The sequence below is a fragment of the Colletotrichum orchidophilum genome (genome assembly GCF_001831195.1).
Source record: "Colletotrichum orchidophilum strain IMI 309357 chromosome Unknown Scaffold_17.1, whole genome shotgun sequence".
NCBI classification, from domain to species: Eukaryota; Fungi; Ascomycota; class Sordariomycetes; order Glomerellales; family Glomerellaceae; genus Colletotrichum; species Colletotrichum orchidophilum.
Window position 1 is genome coordinate 344,972 of NW_019172973.1, and position 19,634 is coordinate 364,605.

A 19,634-nucleotide genomic window follows, 5' to 3' on the forward strand; every position below is an offset into this window, starting at 1 on the left:
CACAATGTGCTTCGCAGGAATGTGCAAACAATGCATCGGTGGAATTCGCCAACAGCTGGAATTCGGCGCACTGTTCGATGTGGCTTGAGTTCCGAAGCTGTGGAGAACCCAATTTATGCGGCCGAGGCTTCTGACTTTGTTGCTAGCAAAGGCATCCCCGCGATGACCAAAGCCTGGGACCACATCGTAGGAACGGATAATGGGCGTAGCAATTGGGTTCATGCCACAATGTCAGACTGACAGCATCAATCTTTCCAAATGCAGCGCAATTATTTACCCCTTTTTCGCTTTCGGCGCCACCGATGAAATGTACTGGGTCGTGCACCCTGTCTTACACCGTAGTCACTCTTAACACCGATGAAGCATATCGCCGAAGCATATCACTTGCCTTGTGTGGCGTAATCTTTGGTGCCAGGCGATAGCAAGCCACACCTACCTCAGCTTCAGCCACACCTGTCCCACATGCCACCTTACATGCACACGACACCGCACGCAATCAGCGAAGCCCGGCCAGGAAACAAGAGACAACCGGAAGTCAACAAGCCACCGAAAGCGATGCATTGAGCCACCTTTGATGCTCTCACGATCTCACGAAGCTCATGAAATGAAGATTACACCTTGACCACCATTAGTTCTCAAAAATGGATGATCTCTCGGGATTGAACTGGTCGTCGTCGACCAACACGACGAATAACAAGCCGCCACCGATGAACCCCTCGGGTGCCAATTACTTCGGCTCCATGCGACCGGCCAACTCGACGCCATCCCCGTTTCCCTCTGGCCGCAACACGCCTCTGTCTGCACAAGCATCTGGGGCCGTTTCTGCGAAACCTCCACCTGCGAAGCCACCCGCCGATAGTTTCAGCAACCTGATGAACTTTGGTGGTGTCGGGGCTGCCAAACCGACATCGAAACTTACCTTGCTGGAACAACAGCAGCGGCTCGAGGCAGAGAAGAGAAAGAAGGAAGAGGAGAGAAGAAAACAAGCGCAGGCGCAATTTGGTGGTGGGTTCTTGGATACCCTCGGATCGGGTTCCGTGTCGAGGACGACATCTCCGGGCATCCTGTCCCCTGGCTCTTCCACGGGCAAGAAGGCCAGTGACGATGACGACCTTTTTGCTGCGTTTAGCGCTGAGACCAAGGTTGACAACGCCAGTCACTACCCTCCACCTCCTCAAAAGAGCCCCTCACCTGCAATTGCGCCGGGCTTGGACCTCAGCAACCCAAGCGCTTGGAGCCAGGCCCCTCCCCCTGCCAGTGGCGGCTTTGGGGACGATGACGATCCGTTTGGTCTTAACCAGCTGAAGGCCAAGGCCGCATCTCCCGCTCCACTGCCGACGAACGACGACGATGATGACTTCCTCGGCGACCTGGCCCGCCCGGTTGAAGAGGTTCGGCGCAAGCAACCCACCCCGCAGCCCAAGGGGTCTGAGCCTGGAAAGCCGATCGAGGCATCCGACTCCAGCTCAGATGAAGAGCAGCAGTCAGCTCCTCGGGGCGAAATGGCCGAATTTGACAGGGCCGTCGCCCAGCTCGTGGACTATGGCTTCACCCCTGAAAATGCTCGGAGGGGTTTGACAGAGAGCGGCGCGGGGTTGAATGTGCAAGCAGCGGCCAACTGGCTTTTGGACGATGCGCACCGACAATCCAAGGCAAAGGCGCAAGGAAAGGATCGGGCTGCTGCTCCAAGAAGGGGGCGGGATGAGGGCGGCAGACACGACAGTCAAAGTAGATCCGATATCAGGTCTCCGGCTGGTGAGGCCGACTTCTCAAAGACTGCGGCGGCTATGGGAAACAGTCTTTTCAAAACAGCCAACTCGTTGTGGAAGAATGGCAAAAAGCAGGTCGCGGCCGCAGTGGCAGACTTCAATCAGCCGGAGGGTGACCCAAATCAGCCGAAATGGATGCGTTCAGCGCAAGTCGATCGTGCCCAGCCCGATAAGCGCGTGCCCGAGGCAACAGATGAGGCTATGATGCTGGAGTCTGGCAGTCGACCGCATAGAAAAGCCGGGCAATCGTCGCAGTCGCCGAGACCAGAGGCGCCTCGCCGGACAGCATCCCCAAGAGACCACTCTCCTGTGGTATCGGCCCCCTCGAGCGGCAGAGGCACCCCGGTCCCGAGATGGCAGCAGCAGGGCGGCCCAGCACTGCCGGATTCAAGAACCCGCGCGAGCAAGCTGACAATGGCAGACGACAGCGCGGCTTCGTACGTCAGCCCTGCCAGGAGGAAGAAGGCTACACCCCAGCCAGAAGCGCCTCCACTGCAGCAAGAGGAACCGGATCTGCTTTTTGGTTCTCAAGCTGCCAAGCCGTCGCAATCACTTCCTCAACGCCCGGCCCAACCTTCGCAGCCATCACGGTCCGCCCAGCCCGCCCAAGCTGCGCGGCCCGCCAGACCTCCTTCCCCCAAGCCTCCCCCCCGCCTTGTTCGTCAAATCCCGCCGATTACGCCTGCGGCGGTACAACAGTCTACGAAACACCGTCTCGACGGAACTGCTCACTTCAAGCGAGGAGACTATGGCGCAGCCCACTCATCCTACTCGTCATCCCTGGCTGCTGTGCCGTCGTCGCACCCTCTCGCCATTGTCATTCTCACCAATCGCGCCTTAACATCCTTGAAGAATGGTGAGCCCAAACGAGCGGTTGAGGATGCTGATGCCGCACTCAAGATCATTGGCCCCGCTGGTGGTCTAGGCGAGCAGGTGTCTGTTGTAGGCGACACCGGCGGTCAGGAAACACGCGACATGCGGGACTTGTACGGCAAAGCCCTGAGCCGCAAGGCCGAAGCCCTCGAGCAGATGGAGCGATGGGGCGACGCTCATATTGTCTGGTCAACCTGCGTGAAGAACGGCGTTGGCGGTGCCACCGCCATCTCCGGCCGCCAGCGATGTCAGTCGGCCCTGGCTCCCAAGCCCAAACCTAAGCCTAGACCCGCCGCGGCCGCCGCCGCGGCTCGGCCTCGCCCCGTCGCGGCTTCTGCGAAGAACATGGAGGCCGTGGAGCGCTTGCGGAAGCAGAACCAGGCAGCGGCGCAAGAAGACGACGAGAAGTTTGCGCTATCGGAGAAGGTCGATGCCAAGATTGCGGCGTGGAGGGACGGCAAGCGGGACAACCTGCGCGCTCTCATCGGCAGCCTGGACGCAGTCCTCTGGGAGGGCAGCGGGTGGAAGAAGGTTGGGTTGCACGAGCTCGTCATGGCCAATAAGGTGAAGATTCACTACATGAAGGCTATTGCCAAGTGTCATCCCGACAAGGTACGTTTACTGATTCATGGGAATTGTCTCTGTGATGATGGTCTTGTGCTGATGATGTGTAGCTTCCCCAAGACGCCAGTACCGAAGTGAGGCTTATTGCTGCTACCGTCTTTGCGACGTTGAATGAGAGTTGGGACAAGTTCAAGTCCGAGAATGGATTGTAAGGAGAGGGTTTGGTGACAGAGAGAAGGACATGTGAGCTAGCGAGCGGCTGCAGCATTGCGCGCGAGGATGAATAATAAACTCGAGGGCATTTATCCCGAATGCAAGGGTTGATGAAAGAAGCGAATGAGTGAAGCCACATTTGATTGATTCCCCAAACGCCGTGCTATGCTAGTAGTGTTGACCGCACCTCCTCATCTCTGCATATGTTGATCCTTGAGAACGTAGCTGCTGGTCTTGCTGCGTGATGTCTCTAAATCTAAGGGAGTGGCCCGAAACTGGAATCCGTTCCAATTCCACGCCGACCGTCTCTGCTCTCGTCGATACATGGCCCCCCCGCGGAAGCCGAACACCGGCAACTCACAGACCCAGCGACCGCCGGACGCCGTCGCTGACCTTTTGCTCGTATTCCGTCCTTCGCTCGCGCCACATCTTTGCGGCCTCGACGTTGGCGGGGCTCTCGTCGTTGGGTTCGGCGAGCATGCTCATGACGGAGATGAGGATCTTTTCGACGGACTGGATCGGGGACCAGCGCTCCGAGGCGTGTTCGTAGTGGTTTGGGTCGTCGCCGGGGGGGTGGAGGATGGAGATGCAGACGAGGCCGCTTGGGTAGACTGTGTGTGTTCCAAATTTTTGGTTAGCCAAATGATTGCCTGGTTATGTTCAGGTTCAGAAGAGGGCGAGGGGGAGGGGAAGGTAGTACTATTCGGATGCCACATGTCGACGAGGAACTTCATCGTCGGTGGGGCGAGGGGGTAGTCCTTGGGAAACTTGAGCTCGGCGGGGAAGACGCCGCCCTCGAAGGGAGTCCCCTCGGGACCCTGGATCAAGGCCTCCCAGTGTAGGAGGTCCTCTTCGGAAACGGGGCCGGCGGTGATGCCTTCCGGGGGGTTGTTCGTCAGGGCGCGGTACTCTTGGAGGAGGCGGCGGTGGGCGGTGGATTGGGCCATGGCGGCGCGGATGGGGGTGGAAGCTTGGAGTCGCGGGTGACCGAGGGAATAGATGCGAGGTTTGTAGGAGAAGACGGAGGGGTTTGGTCTTGAGGTCTATTGGTCTGGCGGATTGTTATCTCCAGTGACTTATACAGGAGGGAACGTTGGGGATGGGCGTGGATCGTCGACCGCGGAGTCGGTAGTGGTGGTCGGGTCATAGTGGTGGCAGATCGGCGGGGGTGGGGGATGTCCCCCCTACCTTGCTCCAACGGAACTGCTTCTCCGAAGTTTACCCCGACCGGTGCCAATGGATCGGAGCTTGGGTCGGGTTCACTGAGCATTTTTTGGGAGCTCTGTCCACCCGCCTGTCACGCTCGAACCTCATTCACCATCACCATTCGACGGACGGTTTTCTTCCCATAGCAAGAGGCGGGACGTGAATCCCCCCTTCCTTTTGCCCATCCCCACACAATGCCTCCACGACTCCCATTGAGGCCGATCGCAGGCCGCGCCGCCTCTTCTGTCGCTGCGGCAAAGCAGAATGTGGCGTCCCCTTCGCGCGCCGTATGCCTGTTCTGCTCGCTTTCCGCAGCTTCGCCCACTCCCTCGCGACCGACGACGACGACGACGACAATGACGAAGAATACCGCCACCGACAGCCGCGCCCAGGCGAGACGGGCATTGAGGCAACGCCGCTTCCAATCCACCGAATCGACAGCAGCAGCACCACCACCACCAGAGACTGCCGCACCCGAGAATCCCAGGGCGGAACTCATCGACACCCTGCTAGAGCTCCAAAAGCACGCCGTAAACCACGTCAACCTCTCCCGTCTACAGCTCGCGCTGCAGGGTCTGCGGCAGGACCCCGGCCAGGAGTCGATCCGCGTGGCCATCCTCTCCCTCGCCAACAGCGGCGGCGCGGAACCGGGCAAGGCGGCAAAAGACCTGCTGCGACTGCTCCTCGCGGACCCCCTGGGCGACGAGGCGGAATGGGAAAGGGAGCTGGCGCAGCACGACCCGTCGCACCCGCTCGTCGTGCGGATCGGGCAGGAGCACAATGCCGTCGAAGCCGGGCCGCGGGTGACGATATCCAAGACGAACCTGCTGCACGAGCTCGACGTTTCGTCGCCCGCGCTGAATGGGCACGGCATCGAGCTTTTGCTGATGGAGGTGAACCCGTTTGCGCCCGTGCCGGGCCGGGCGGGCGAGACGGTGTTGCAGGATGTCGAGGAGTCTGTGCTCGTGCCGACGGTGGATATCCCGTCCAACACGGGTCGGTATACGCCAATTACGACGCCGGTGCACAAGGCTTTGGTTGTTTCTGAGGGGGTTATGGGGGCTGCTTCCGTTGCGTCTCTGCCGCTGGCGGAGTACCGCGATACCGTCTTTGGTGCCGTCAACCTGCCGGATTATCCTGTTGAAAAGGATGCGAGAGTTACATTTCAGCCGATCAATGTGTCAGTGGGCAGCAAGGGGCTTGATCTCATTCGCCAGAACATTGGCAACGCCATGGAGTACGAGAGGTCGTGGTACAAGAGCAACGTGCCAGTCCTCATTCAGTGGCTCAAGGCGGGCGTGCAGACGGACGAGGGTCAGGTCACCAAGCCAGCAGTCCGTCTCCTCGTCGCATCACTGCTGCGCAACGCCCTAGCAGAGATTGAGGCCGAGGAGTCGCGCTTGCTTTCAGGACGGCTATCTACGGAGGCCGCGTCCTCCGGGCTGGCCGTCATGAACGAGAGGCTGGCCCAGTGGTCCCAGTTCGCGCACGAGGAGCTCCAGCAGCAGCTCGACTTGGCGTTTGCGGGCACGCGGTGGCGCAAGTTGGGTTGGTGGAAGCTGTTCTGGAGAGTAGATGACGTGGGCGTCCTCACGACCGACATGCTCAGCCAGCGGTTCCTCCCCGGTGCCGAGAGGGAGCTCGTCTATCTGGCCGGCCGCATCGCGGAATCCGGCGTCGCCTCCACCGTCGAACCGCCCGTCTACGCCCAGCCGACGTCGGAATTACAGAAATCGCTGCCCGAGAGCAGCACGGTCGCCAAGGCCGTGACGCAGAAGCCCAAATGGCCCACGCACATCGCCTTTACGCGCCGCTACCTCCACGAGGAGACCGTCCCCGCCCTACAGGCCCTCGCGCAGAAGCTGGTCCTCCAGGCGTCGAGCACCTCGGCCCTGACGACGGCGCTGGCGGGTCTGCTGTACGTCTCGCATTACGCGTCTTCCGTCTACGAGGCCGGCGCCGTCGCGGCTCTGGGCGTGATGTGGAGCCTGCGCAGGCTGCAGACCAAGTGGGAGACGGCGCGGACGTATTGGGAGGGCGAGGTCCGCGAAGAAGGCCGCAAGGCTGTTAGGGGTGTGGAGCAGAGCGTCGCGGATACGCTTGATGGATCTCGCGAGAGCACTGCCGTCGAAGGCGCAGAGGAGCTTCGCAAGGCCAAGGAGCTCGTGGAGAAGGCTGAGGACGCGCTCAGGCGTTTGAAGTAGAAGAACAGGGGGATTCATCTCACGGCTGTATCATCATCTGTATAATGTATAAAATGGCATCATAGACACACGCACGCACGCACGCACGAATTCCGATACCAAAGAGAGAAAGAGAGAAAAGAAAGACGCAGATTTGGGCGCCGAGAGGGCGTTTGCATTCTATTGCATTATCTTGGCTTTGGCGCCTACTTTGTGTATATGTCAGCTGAGGGCAGTTGACGGCTGGCTCATTTGGAAAAAGTGAGGCCTACCCTAGCGACCGCCATTCCCCAAACGCTGGTGACATTTTCAGATCGCCAGACTTTTCCCTAAGATACGACAGGGCATTGGTCATATCGTGCCTCGCCCTGTTTCTTTCGTTTCCCTGACCTCTTGGACTGTACTTCGCCGCAAGGCTTTCCCTGTGAAACTTGCAAAAATTCCGTAAAACGCCAGGAAACTCTTTCTCTTTTCCCCCCCCGGGAGCCAATGCTTGGAAGCTCCGGGTCCCCCCATCAAAAGTAGAAGAACCAAAGTCCCTTCGCCTCCCCTCTCCTCTATACCTTTGAACGGGTGCGAATGGGTGGGTTGTTGTCCGTTAAAACGAGAAAATGCGCGCTGTCTCGTGTCGAAGCAAGTTGCCTTCACTTCCGATCCCTACCCCCTCCCCCTTTTTTTTCCCTCCTTCTCTCTGTCAGTCGTACGAGATGCAATGGTTCTTCTTTTTTGTCCCCCTTTTATTGCCGATTCGAAGATAAGGCAGTCGGATGACGATCCTAGCGTCCTCCGCGCCCGCTGGCCCTCGCCCTGCTAACGGTCGCGCGACCGCGCGCCATACCGACACCGCGGCCGCGGACGTTGCGGGAGCGGAACATGGGAGCGTTGCGCAGCATGTCCGGGACGATGAAGAAGCGGACGTGGGAGCCGCGGATGTAGACCTGGTCGAGGTGGGAGACGCGGCCGTCGCGGGCGGTGACGGTGATGTCCTTGAGCTGGACGTTCATGTTGTCTTCGGCTGTTGGGCGCAGATGCTGCGTTAGCGAGTGATACAGTTAGATGGGAGGAGTGTGTATGTGAAAGAGAGGGGAGGGGGGTTTACCTTCGAGGAGCTTCCCGCGGTAGGTTTGGCCGGATGTGATTTCGAGAGTGACGATGTGGCCCTGCGCGCGCGCATGGTTGTTAGCTTTCCCGACTTGCTTGCTTTTGGGGAAAGGAAAGGGAAGTAAGTACCTGTGCCTCATTGAGGAGCTTGATGGGGATACCAATTGTGGACGTCATGATTGCGGCTGGCTGGAGGAATCGAGGTTGAGCTGTCGGTCGGAATGTAGTAGAGGAGGGGGCAGCTTGTCGCGATCGCGGGTCGGGGGTCTGGTGGTGGATGATGAAAAGTGAAGGCGGGCTTTGGGGGAGAGGTAGCTGGAGGTTGGTGTTTTTCCGAGCCGGAGACGTGCTGTGGAATTTGGCCTCGCCGAGTTGTGGCAGGCAAAGTACTGGAAATGGTGGGGCCGTAGAATGGGCCTGTCAACTGGGATGCGCTCACTCACCTTGCGGAGCTAAGGGATTGTGAGCAGATACCTTGAAGACTGCCTTTCGGGAACTCACCCTAGTTCAAATTTAAGCTCATGAAAATCTGTACTATGCTTCATTTACGGTTAATCATATCTGCCGTCACGGGCGGGGGGGACTCGTCGGGTGAGAAGAGATTTGGGTTATAAGGAGGATACTTGAAAACTGCACGCGAGATTCAAGCGGTTCTCGTTGCCGCAATCTTTCATGGATGAGGAGACCGATTGCATAGGATCGATGCCTAAATGAAAAACAAACTTTGATTTTGTGCTACATTGGCAAACGAAGATAACCGACACACGAACAAGCTCCTGGAGAGTTCTAGACTAGGAATTATGAAACTTCGCTGCCCTCGAAAATTCAGAAATGCTAGCTCAATGGGAAAATCAATACGACCGATCACGCCGATAGCCTGCCATACGCTGTATTTTATTTTAGAATGAGAAGAATACCATCTTACCCTGAATTCCAGTGAATTCAACCGGCGATACCGTGCCCTGTCCGACGCCAACAACTATGCCTGCATTACTCATCGTTGGCTGGATCTAAGCAGACAACCAGGAGGAGGTATGTGAGAGTGGGATTTGAGGCTGACAGTCTCACGTAAAAGACTCATTCATGGGAGATACCTACTAGGGGTTGGAGATCTGCATGAGCCTTGGCCAGCGTTACTACCTGACCAAGTTGCTCAGAGACCGCATATCCCACCTGCATGAGTAGATGACACAGGCTGACTTGGACAGGTAATATTACTCATTAATTCGTGTCGATACTGATACTAAAATATCTACAACGAAGACCACACCGTACCCTAAGACCTCCCAAAGTTAAACGTCTCGGGCACGCTCTTCTTACTCCACTGGTGAACCAGCGGATCCCCAGACCGCCGCTTCTCCCTGAACAGCGCCTCCGTCAAATACTTGTACAGCCAAATGTTGGCACCGTTATATGCAATGCTGTGATCGCTGTCCGTGAAACTAAGCCACTTCATCTTGGACACGGGGACGCCGGCGCCAACGAGGAGGTCAATGAGCGCCGCCGCGTTCTGGTAGTGCACATTATCGTCGCCCGTGCCGTGGAGAATGGTAAACTCGCCCGCCAGGTTCTTGAACCCGTCGGCGTTGCGGACGGCCGTCTCGTTGTAGCCCGCCTCGTTGGCGGCGAGCGTCTTCATGTAGCGCTCCGTGTACAGCGAGTCGTAGAAGCGCCAGTCGCTGACGGGGGCGACGATGAGGCCCGAGGAGAAGACGCCCGAGTCGGCCTCGAGAACCTTGGCCGCGAGGAAGCCACCGTAGGACCAGCCAAAGATGCCAATCTTGGCGGCGTCGACAAAGGCGTTTTGCGAAGAGAGCTGCTCGGCGGCCCAGATCTGGTCGAGGGGCTCCAGGCGGCCGAGGTGACCAGTGACGGTGGCGCGGAAGGCGCGGCCTTTGTAGCCTGTGCCGCGGTTGTCTACGGTGTAGGTGATGTACTCGAGTTCCGGGTCGGAGGCGATGAAGGCGCGCCAGTTGATGGACTGGTAGCGTTTGGTGACCTCTTGTGCGCCGGGGCCGCCGTAGGGGGTGAAGAGGGCGGGGTACTTCTTGGCCGGGTCAAAGTTGGCGGGGAGACGCTGCATGACGTTGAGGGAGTAGCCGTCTGGGTGCTCGAGCTCAAAGTAGGTGATGTTGGGGAGCTTGTAGTCCTGGAGACGGGCGACGAGGGCCTCGTTGGTGGTGATGGTGCGGACTGGCGTTGTGGAGTTGATGGCGTAGAGCTCCTGGTAGGGGACGTTGGGGCCTTGGTAGGTCAGGATGTAGTAGCCGGCCGATGATGAGAAGGAGGCGCTCCAGTAGCCCGCGACGGTGTCGTCGACAAGAGCCTTCTTGCGCCCGGAAGGGTACGAAACGGAGTAGAGATGTCGCTCGGTGCTGTGGTGTTCGGTGGACAGGTAGTAGATGAGGTGGCGCGCGGTGTCGATCTTGAGCACCGAGGTTACCTCCCATTCGCCGCTGGTCAGAGGAATAGGGTTGCCGCCGTTGACGGGGTAGAGGGACAGGTGGTTCCACCCGGACTCGTCGGAAAGGTCCAAGAAGTAGGCGTCCGTCGAGTTTTGCAGGGGACCAATGTACTCGATACCTAGGTTGTTGTCCAGCCATCCGTCGGAGCCATCGCGGTCTCGAATGACCTCGGACGCGTAGCCCTCGACATCGACGCGGACGAGCTTCTCCTGGTCCTGGACGCGGTTGAAGGCGCGGTAGGCGAAGCTGGCATGGTTGGTAGTCAACCATTTGACCTCACCGACGACCAGGTCATCAGCGGGGAATGCGTCAATGTCCACGGGAGTGGCCTCCTCGGTCTCGACATCCAGAAGCGTCAGCGCCACTGTCGGGTTCTTGCTGCCGACCTTGGGATAGCGCAGGTCCAACTCGACGGGATACGGGGGCGCGATGTCTTGGCCACCCAAGTAGTAGGGGATAGTGAAGGTCTCGACGCCCGTCTCGTTGAAGCTGAGATAGGCAATGTACTCGCCATCGGGGGAGAACCAGAAGGTGCTTCTGCTGCCAAAGATTTCCTCCTCGTATACCCAGTCGGGAACACCGTGGAAGAGATCCGGACCTCCATCACTAGTGATCTGGGAAACTGTGCCGTTCTTGCTGAGGAACATGTTGTTGTTGCGTACAAAAGCCTGATTGATGACGTTAGCGGGATTCCAGGGCAGTTTGACTGCATGAATTATGGTTTAAGAGGAACATGGCTGTGCAGATGACGGCTAAGAAATCAGATGTCAGGTCAGGGAGAACGTACAATTGCATCTCCTACGGGCGCAAACTCGGCATATTGAATGTCTCCGACTTGATCCTCGACGAGTGGCTCGATGAGGCCAGACTCAACGTCGAGAATGGAGTAGTCGGCAAAGTATGAATAGCGGTACTGCTTGGTGTAATTGGTGGCGAAGAGAACCTTTTTCAAATCCGGGCGGATCCAGTACTCGGTGAAACCGGCGGGGATCTTGTCGGCGGGAACGAAGGTCTCGTTTACGCCAGAGACAATGTCCTCGATGACGAGGTTGTTGTTGGAGAGGTAGATGAAGCGGCCGTCTTCCACACCCGAGAGCCAGCTGACGGATCGCGAGCTGGCACCGAACCGCGGGGAGATGACTGTCTCGTTCCAGGTCACTAGGCGATCACCGCCTCCGTTGGGCTGGTGCGGTTCCCGTTCAATGGCCGATACGCCGAGGATAAGGGCCGCAGCGGCAACGGCCTTGAGCAGTTGGCGGGCCATGGCTGGGTGTCTGGTGTCCCTCAGTTCCTCTGGTATCAGAGAGGTATTCTGCTATGGGTGTGCAAGAAACCGGCGAGCAACAGAGGCGAAGCTAAGGATAAAACAGGCCCGAGGCACCTGGAGAGGCGACCGCCATTTTATACCAGTGTGTCATTAAACTATGTGTCGATGGCCATGCAGGTGCGCGTTGCAGTGGACCGTGTTCCACTGCAGTGCAGATATGAGAGAGAGAGAGAGAGATCAACGAGCAGCGGTGCAACGGTCCATCGTTGGTGACATTGATGTCGATGGTTGCGTTCGCATTGGATCTTGTGCTCGGATGCCAAGAAGCAACATGGAGCGTCAAGCAATTAATGAGTCGAGCCCGATACCCTCTTGCCTATTGTTGGTCTCGGCGCCCATCATAACTGGCGGCTGCGGCCTACGGAACGGAGTCGTTGGACGGAGGGAACCGGGGGGTTCATTAAGAACCTGCCAAAGTCGGGTTGACGGCGTGACCAATGCTGGACAGTGATGACATTGAGAGGGTCGGTCATTGGCGTTGGTAATGACGTGTGAGCAGGGGACTTGGAGTATCAGGAGTTGGTTTTCCACAAGGCAATGCGATAAAACAGAGAGGCACAGTCAGAGAGAGGGGGAGAGAGAGAGTGAGGAAGAGAGCGAGTGTGTGTGAGCACTCTGTATTGTGTGCGTGGGAAAAAGGGAAATTGACGCGACAAAGGCCCAGAGCACGCGAATGAAGCCAAGACAAGCTTGCACAGGTGCATTCCTCTTCGGGAAGGTTGCACTTGGACCAGAGAAGAGGCGGTGGAGCAATTGGCGCCGCCGGGGCTCAACGCGGGTGGGGGTGGGGCCACGGCACGCCGCCCGGCCTCTCACGGCTTTTCCCCAACTCGCCAGTCTCCTTTCCCCCGTCCGACAAGTGCCGGCAATTGGCCACGAAGGATCGGATAAGATCAAGGGGCAATGCAAGGCACATCTCAAGCCGTGAGCTGGGTGTAACAGTCCTATAGGTATGCACCCGGGAAGCCGTGCACCTACGTCGTGGACCCCTCAAACACAGAAAGAAAATCTCTCTCCTCTCGGTGGTTCCTATTCCCGGAAAGAGTAAAAGTGATAAAAAGCTACATTCTTACCTGAGGTGAAGGGTTTGGAATGGTCCAGTCCATCTGAAACCTACTTTTCGGAGGTGCCGTTCAAAAGTTTTAGTGTACTGATATCCGTACTGTTGACCAGGTGATATTCCCTGTATTTTCTTGGCACGCTGCATGGCCCAAACTTTTGAACGGCACATCCGTAATCAGATACAGATTATCAGCTCGGGTTCGGCGCCGAACTCCACAGTCCCGTCGGCAGCAGTGGAATCTTCGGGCTCGGGTGCGAATCAGGTCTCGGTGACTTCGCGCGCCATGGACTCTCCAGGACTGATTTCTGACTCAGTGGCATCTGCAGATATGATTGACGAGATTCGCACGAAGTTACTTATTCGGCTACTCACTTTGCCCATTTCGGGAATGGCGCGGGTAGTTGTCTACGCGCAACTTCACCGAGCTTGCTTTTCTACCATCTTTACAACAACCGGGATGGCACCCACTTCCCGATCTTTCAGCTAAACATTTTCTCTCTGGTGTAATTGAACATGAAACCAAGGCATTTGACATGGGTTTCCACTGTGAAAATACCTAGTATTCACGCGGTCTTGGCCTTCTACGGACCAATCTCCTCGATTGATTCCTCAACGTGTACCCGCTGACTAAAGATCTTCAAGTTTGTTTGTTTATTTGTTCACTTGATTGTTTGACGCCGGTTCCACCTGTAAGGGTAAAGGGCGCCTGCGTCGGCTGCCGGATAATACTATCTACCTCTACATACGGTAGTGATACAAGAGAAAAACAATGTAAATCCCGCTTAAACCCGGTAACGGGGAATCGATCTTGGTGAAGGTACAGAGGTGCAGATGGATCCGACGGAGTAGGGGGCGATTCCTATGCTCCAAGAGACAAGTCACCCGCCAGAGAAGGGAAAAGTTGAGCTACCGCGGTGCGATGGGCGAATGCGGCACCAGATGGGCAGAAGAGTACGACACTCACTGTGAGCTCGATTTTCTTTGTTGTCACTGGGTCCTCCCTGGAAATTCCAAGTCACATGCTCGACTCTGACTACTTTCGGCGGGAAACCTTTCCTCGCCCTGGTGCGTGCTAGCAATACATGTAGCAGCCAAGCGTTTTCAACTCCCGGTGCTGCCTCGCTGAGCGGCAGACTCCATGCAGTCCATCGTCGATCACCACGCCAATGAGAATGAGGAGCTCCACTGATCCTTTGGGGTGAATGCATCTTTGAAAAGGCTTGCCCATTTCCCGTTAGAATTGCGTGTATTTTAACCAGCTATGAGGATTTTGCGAGTTCACCGAAGTGAAGTGGTAACGGCCCAGCCAAAGACGAATCAGATGAAATATACGTAACTATCCGTACAAGTCCTTGGCTGGTAGCTTAATTGCACCACGTAGTACCGGCACAGCCCGTAACAGATGGGAAAGATTCCTTCCCGATCCATACTTCTTTTGGAACACCACACGGAGTGAAATCGCTGAGTGCGTCTCCAGTGTTGGAGCACCGAGCAGTAGGGAGAGATAGCCATTTGCTTTGATGATTGAATACTAGGTGACAGTCGATCTCTTGGGATGTGAAAGTGTAGCTGGTAAGCCCTCGGGGTATGCCTGTTGGAGCTTTTCAGGGGTTCCCAACAGAGTAGCGCGTACCCAGCCGAATCAGGTAATTGATTTATGATGATCTTCAATCGAGTTCTCAGGCCTTTGCCAGGTCAGCAAGACCTCACAATACCCCTCCAATCACAAAGCCTCCGGTGCGACGGGTTTCAAACATTTCAGTCAGATTTTCTAATTTGGGGCCTTGGGACTCATCTGACGAATAGGCAGAAACAGAAAGGTTGAGGCGACATGATTGCCCCTTTGCGCGTAGTTCAACCGCCATACTATTCCACATAGATCCAGTCCCTTTGACTTAAAGTGATGTAAAGGCGCTCTGTGATAGTACCGAGAAGACTGGTGTCTTGCCAAGGAGTATTGCACCATTGAAGCCCCAAGGATTCCATCCTTCCTGATGAGGGCGGGAAAGTAGCGGTATGGGTAGACACACGGAGCTTTTAGGGGGATTTGTAGATGATTTCAAGTTCTTAGAATACATGTACAAGATGTAAATATAGAAAATTCGAGTGTTTAAGAAAGCCGGAAGAAAGCTCCGATGGTAGTCGAAGTAGTGCGCAGATCTGACTTGGCGCCCGTCTGACCCAGTGACTCTGGAGTGATGTTCGAACATTGCGCTACTGCGTTCTCCGGGCTGTGTTGTCTCTAACGATTTCTTTTGTGCGACTCGGAACGGAATTCAGACAGAATTCCCGGGACGACCGGGACGGAATAGAGTGAAAAGAGAAGAGGAAAAGAAGAAATTCTTTGCTTAAAGTCTTGGTTTAGGATGACTTTGAACCGGGGCGGCGGGGGGGGTCAGAGTGGGAAGCTGCCTACTCGACAACTCTTAATAGAGCAGTACCAACTAGCCCAACCGTCTTCACTTTAATCGCGACCTCCCGAGAAAGACAAACGGCCCGATCTCGGCAGTCACTTTACCAGTGGGAGGGCGCAGTGTAACCCATGTGGGTTGGCTGGCAGCTGGCCGGGCCTCTGTGAGACATCACCAACTGCCAACCCGAGCCCAAGCGCCTCCTCCACTTCACGGAAGGCAAGGGGTGTCCTCCCCGGCCGACTATGGCAGCTGGAGGGAGGGTGCTCCCGCTAGACTGTCACCTCATAACCATTAGATGGGACGATCGGCGAGGGTTGCTCCGGGGTTCATCTATGCTTGCTGGCGGGACACACCACGGCGATTGGACATCGGCGATCGCCCCGATAACCTCCTTTTTTTTCTGGGGGACCATTGACTGCACCGACCTTTCCCATCTCACATTTTCTCTACATCATATCATGTCACATCCCCCATCTCATCTCACCTTTGACTGTCTCAACGACATGCTCGAAAATACGCCTCATCATACCACCGCCAGCAGGCCAAGACAGGCATTGGGGGGCGCCTCCCCCAACGTTGTGTGTTCAGCTAGCCCGGAGACACCGTCCGAGCAAACACGCATACATACCCGGTACACACATACAAACTGGCAGTGGCTCTGACCTCGGTCGGAGTGCTCCCGCGGCACTTATCAATAAATCCGAACCCATGTCGACTCCCAATCCCCCAATGACATTCAGCTCTCGGCCTCCATCCGGCAAGATCGCCAGCCGACTCACCTTGCTCACCTGAATTCCTCATTGCAAGACCTACAGGCTCCAGCGCGCCCCCTACCTGTAGCGTCCCTGTTGTCTCACGCCCGTGTCTTACGTCATGCATCGATGAATGTGACTTAAACAGCATGGCACGCATGGCTAAGCCCCTCCGGGCTCATCCGGGAACCATCAACAGCACTTCTGATCTGCCTGTCTGCATGGCCGCCTTGCCCATTTTCGGCAGCGGGATTGCCTGGGACTCTGGCGTGCCGGGGGATCCTGGAGGGGAGGACACACACTTTTTTTTCCCTCTCTGTCCTTTGCCAACAGGCACACGACGCACTTTGTTATATCTGATTCCCGCCAGCCCGTTAGGGCCGTACCCTTTACGGCAGAGGATCTTACCTGTCAGATATCGAATATGAGGGATGAAGAAGCACGCACCCTGCCACTTTGCGTGATGCCACCAATCACCACCCGCCTAGTGGCATGCATCCTGCCCGCGCATGAATTCGGTCGACCTTTTCGCGGATGATGGCGTTCGTGATATCATCTCACGCCCGCCTCACTTCTTGCTCGGTCAGATAACCGGGGATGGGGAGCGAGGTGAGACATCGTTGACGAAGCATCAGAGATAGTCTCAACTAGACCCTAGGGCTTAGGTAGCCGGGGTGGGAGGGAAAAAAAAAGGTAGCGGCAGTGATATCGCTTTTCTGGGAGGATCTGAAATTCCATTTCTCTCAAGTCTCACACAACCCGGAAAGGGAAAAGGGTCTGGAATGGTACCGGAGTAGATTCACTGTGCTACTGCGTAGCGGCTTTCAAATGCACGCGATACCCCCAATCGCATCTGCCGGGAACCCTTTCCCTTATTCACCGAAGTTGCCTCGCTCCCTTGGCCATTCTCGACAGGGACTTTGTCAATCAGCGGAATAAGAAAAGAAAGCCTGGCAATGCTACCATCAGTTGAGATGGGACTCACAACCGTGGCAGGCTCGAGTTGACACCCAATCAGAGTTGATGATGGGTTAAAGGTATTAACTCAAAGGTTTCCAGCCTACTTGCTGTCTTTCGTCCCAACTCGACTATCTATCAGTTTCGTTCTTTGTGAACTTGCAAACTCATTCACTGTTCTTATTAGAGAACCTATTTGGAAATATTAAAAAAAAAAGACGACCTATCTTCGCCTTGCCGAGCCGAACTCTTCTAGCAGTAGAACTGCAGCCTTTACGATAGACTTACTTTAATAACAGGTACAATGGCTGTCGCAAGCGAGACATCTCCCATCAGGGAACAGTACATTCACCAACTCACCCCTCTAGACAAGTTCATTGCCAGCATTAGCAAGAGCGGACGCGCGGCAGACTTTCAGCTTGTGGATATTGCCGACCTCGAGATTCTCGGCTCCCTCCCCGGGAAGACGGGAGCAAGGATCGTCACCAAGAAAGCCTCTGGCCTAACCCCCCAAGCCAACTTCGTCTTCAAGGGCATGGACTTTGAACGGTACAAGCGAGACAGCAAAGACTTTAGAGAACACCAAGAAAAGACCCTCCTCCACGAGATCCGCACATTGTACACCCTGCCGCCCCATCCGAACATCATGCCCTGCCCCAAGATCCTCGTCGTCGTACAAGACGGAGACAACAAGGACCGCATCTGCGGCTTCCTGCAACCCGTCCTGACCAAGGACTCGATCGACGAGCAGGTCATGCGCGCCAACAGGGCCGGCCGACGCCTCCCGCTGGCCCTCAAGGCCAAGTGGTGCTACCAGATGGCCCTCGCGATCCAGCACACCCACCAGGTCGCCGAGAGCTTCCACATGGACCTGAAGCCCGGCAACATCCTCGTCGACGACCAGGACAACCTGCGGCTCATCGACTGGGAGCAGAGCGGCTTCTCCATGTTTACGCACCCGCCAGAGGTGACCATTGACCAGGAGGCCGAGGAATCGTCGTCGGTCTCCTCCGCCGCGAACGGCAAGCCCGTGGTCATCTATACCCCGCACACCGGCGCGCCGCGGAGGAACCAGAAGTGGGGGTTTCCGGACTGGAACGTCCTGCCCGAGTGGAAGACGACGTGTCCCCGGGCTGCGGAGCTGGCCGAGGTGTTCAGTCTGGGCAGGACAATGTGGATGCTGCTCGAGCAGGTCGAGCAGTCCCCCGACCCCACGGTATGGTCGGCCCTGGCCAAGGACGTCCCCAAGGCGTGGCAAGACATGGTCATGCGGTGTGTGGAGAGGGACCCGAACAACCGGCCCGAGTTGAACGAGGTGGTTGCCTTTTGGCGGAAGCAGTTGTGCTAGAGCTGCGAGACTTGCGATTTCTGCGTTTTGAGCATTACATGTATTAGTAGTTACACAAAGCGGTATAACATCAGCGAGGAGCTTTCTGGGACATTGTGCAGGGGAATTTGGAATAGGCGAATGAGGCAAACAACCACTCTACTTAGTATTCATGAATTGATCTTGACGAAACACTAGTTACCCACGTCTTCAAACTTTGACAATCATTTTGGCCCAAGAAGTCCAACATAACCTTAGCTCCACCACCGCCAGAAAGTTTCCCAGACCAGGGGAAAGGCTCCGGCATAAGGGTTGGCCCTGGGCCGTCAACCAGGCCGCATAGGACTGGAGACACTAAGGCAGACAGCCCCTGTTTGGTGCAGAATGTCGCAAGCAAGTCTGCTCTTGTGAAAGGCGATTCCTTCAGGTGGAGCAACTCCATTTCCCTCGCCCTAGCCAGCCGTGCCAGTCTCCCATTCAGGAACAAACAAGGGACTCACTCCTTTCCTCTAGACAGGATGTATAGCCTCTATGCAGACCTCAAGTAGACTCTGAAGAGTTTGCAATCTCATGGTTTGGCTAGGGGCCGCCGTCTCGAAGTCTTCATTAGTCCCAACAGACTATCGCACTGTGATCCAAAGCCAGTTGACTTGCCCCCATCATCCCCCCCCCCATCATGCAAAGGCGGTGATCTTGTCCAAAACGAAACTTCGCCATCCGCCCTGTGGATCAACACCCTGCGTTCTAAATATGTCTCAAGCGCCGGTGGGAGGTGGGAGGCCCACATTCTTGTAACCCACATTACCTATCGGCCGAGAGATTTTCAAAGTCACCACGACAGGTCGACCATGCTCCCGGTCTTGAGTTGTTCATGCCAGGCAAGCTAGGCATGCCAGGCTGTCAAACAGAGGTAACCTTGTCTGCATTTCGATCCATTACCACGCGTTCAAACCCCTCAACAAACTTTTGCTGGAATGGCAAGCGTGGCCGCCCCAAAGCCCACTGCGCGCCACAAGTGTTGAAGAACTCCATTCAAGTGCGACTTTTTGATTCCTCTGTGAGCTAAACACACTCTTGCTCATCCAAAAAATAGTAGGAGACGTTCTGGTCCATCGAATCCCTCTCAGTTGTGCCGTGAGAACTGCTCGGAACGAATAATGCCCCTTGTCGCCGGCCGGCCAGCGGTCGAAACCTGCCACCCATTCATAGGTGGCTATCTGTTTTGATTTTGAACTGGTTCGCACTTCGATGAAATTCAAAAAGGATATGGCTGGCTGCCATCCAAAACCGTAAAAGCCACAAGTGTGGCGAGAGACTTGGGAGGTTTCCCTTCTGGGACAGTGGTTTTGTCGAGCGGACACGAGAATGCGTGTGGACGTTGCTAGCGTCAAGCCACAGTAGAGACAGGTGGACATGGAGA

General features: G+C 56.2%; 6 protein-coding genes across 6 annotated transcripts; 3 read left to right on the top strand and 3 right to left on the bottom strand.

Moving 5' to 3' along the window:
* Positions 1 to 641: 641 nt before the first annotated feature.
* On the top strand, positions 642 to 3,418 carry CORC01_02990 (UBA/TS-N domain-containing protein; the record flags this gene model as incomplete). The annotated part of the gene is made up of 2 exons (XM_022614640.1): positions 642 to 3,254; positions 3,317 to 3,418. 2 exons carry the CDS (start codon positions 642 to 644, stop codon positions 3,416 to 3,418), a joined length of 2,715 nt encoding a protein of 904 aa, XP_022478941.1.
* A 358-nt stretch (positions 3,419 to 3,776) lies between these two features.
* CORC01_02991 (ubiquitin-conjugating enzyme E2-18 kDa) lies at positions 3,777 to 4,366 on the bottom strand (the record flags this gene model as incomplete). The annotated part of the gene is made up of 2 exons (XM_022614641.1): positions 3,777 to 4,030; positions 4,120 to 4,366. 2 exons carry the CDS (start codon positions 4,364 to 4,366, stop codon positions 3,777 to 3,779), a joined length of 501 nt encoding a protein of 166 aa, XP_022478942.1.
* A 453-nt stretch (positions 4,367 to 4,819) lies between these two features.
* Positions 4,820 to 6,829, top strand: CORC01_02992 (uncharacterized protein; the record flags this gene model as incomplete). The annotated part of the gene is made up of 1 exon (XM_022614642.1): positions 4,820 to 6,829. The coding sequence occupies one exon, from the start codon at positions 4,820 to 4,822 to the stop codon at positions 6,827 to 6,829; it is 2,010 nt and encodes a 669-aa protein (XP_022478943.1).
* Positions 6,830 to 7,584: 755 nt separating this feature from the next.
* On the bottom strand, positions 7,585 to 8,086 carry CORC01_02993 (LSM domain-containing protein; the record flags this gene model as incomplete). The annotated part of the gene is made up of 3 exons (XM_022614643.1): positions 7,585 to 7,823; positions 7,908 to 7,968; positions 8,039 to 8,086. The coding sequence occupies 3 exons, from the start codon at positions 8,084 to 8,086 to the stop codon at positions 7,585 to 7,587; spliced, it is 348 nt and encodes a 115-aa protein (XP_022478944.1).
* Positions 8,087 to 9,185: 1,099 nt separating this feature from the next.
* Positions 9,186 to 11,638, bottom strand: CORC01_02994 (uncharacterized protein; the record flags this gene model as incomplete). Its single annotated transcript, XM_022614644.1, has 2 exons — positions 9,186 to 11,042; positions 11,162 to 11,638. The coding sequence occupies 2 exons, from the start codon at positions 11,636 to 11,638 to the stop codon at positions 9,186 to 9,188; spliced, it is 2,334 nt and encodes a 777-aa protein (XP_022478945.1).
* A 5,553-nt stretch (positions 11,639 to 17,191) lies between these two features.
* CORC01_02995 (phosphotransferase enzyme family protein) lies at positions 17,192 to 18,235 on the top strand (the record flags this gene model as incomplete). Its single annotated transcript, XM_022614645.1, has 1 exon — positions 17,192 to 18,235. The coding sequence occupies one exon, from the start codon at positions 17,192 to 17,194 to the stop codon at positions 18,233 to 18,235; it is 1,044 nt and encodes a 347-aa protein (XP_022478946.1).
* Positions 18,236 to 19,634: the final 1,399 nt, after the last annotated feature.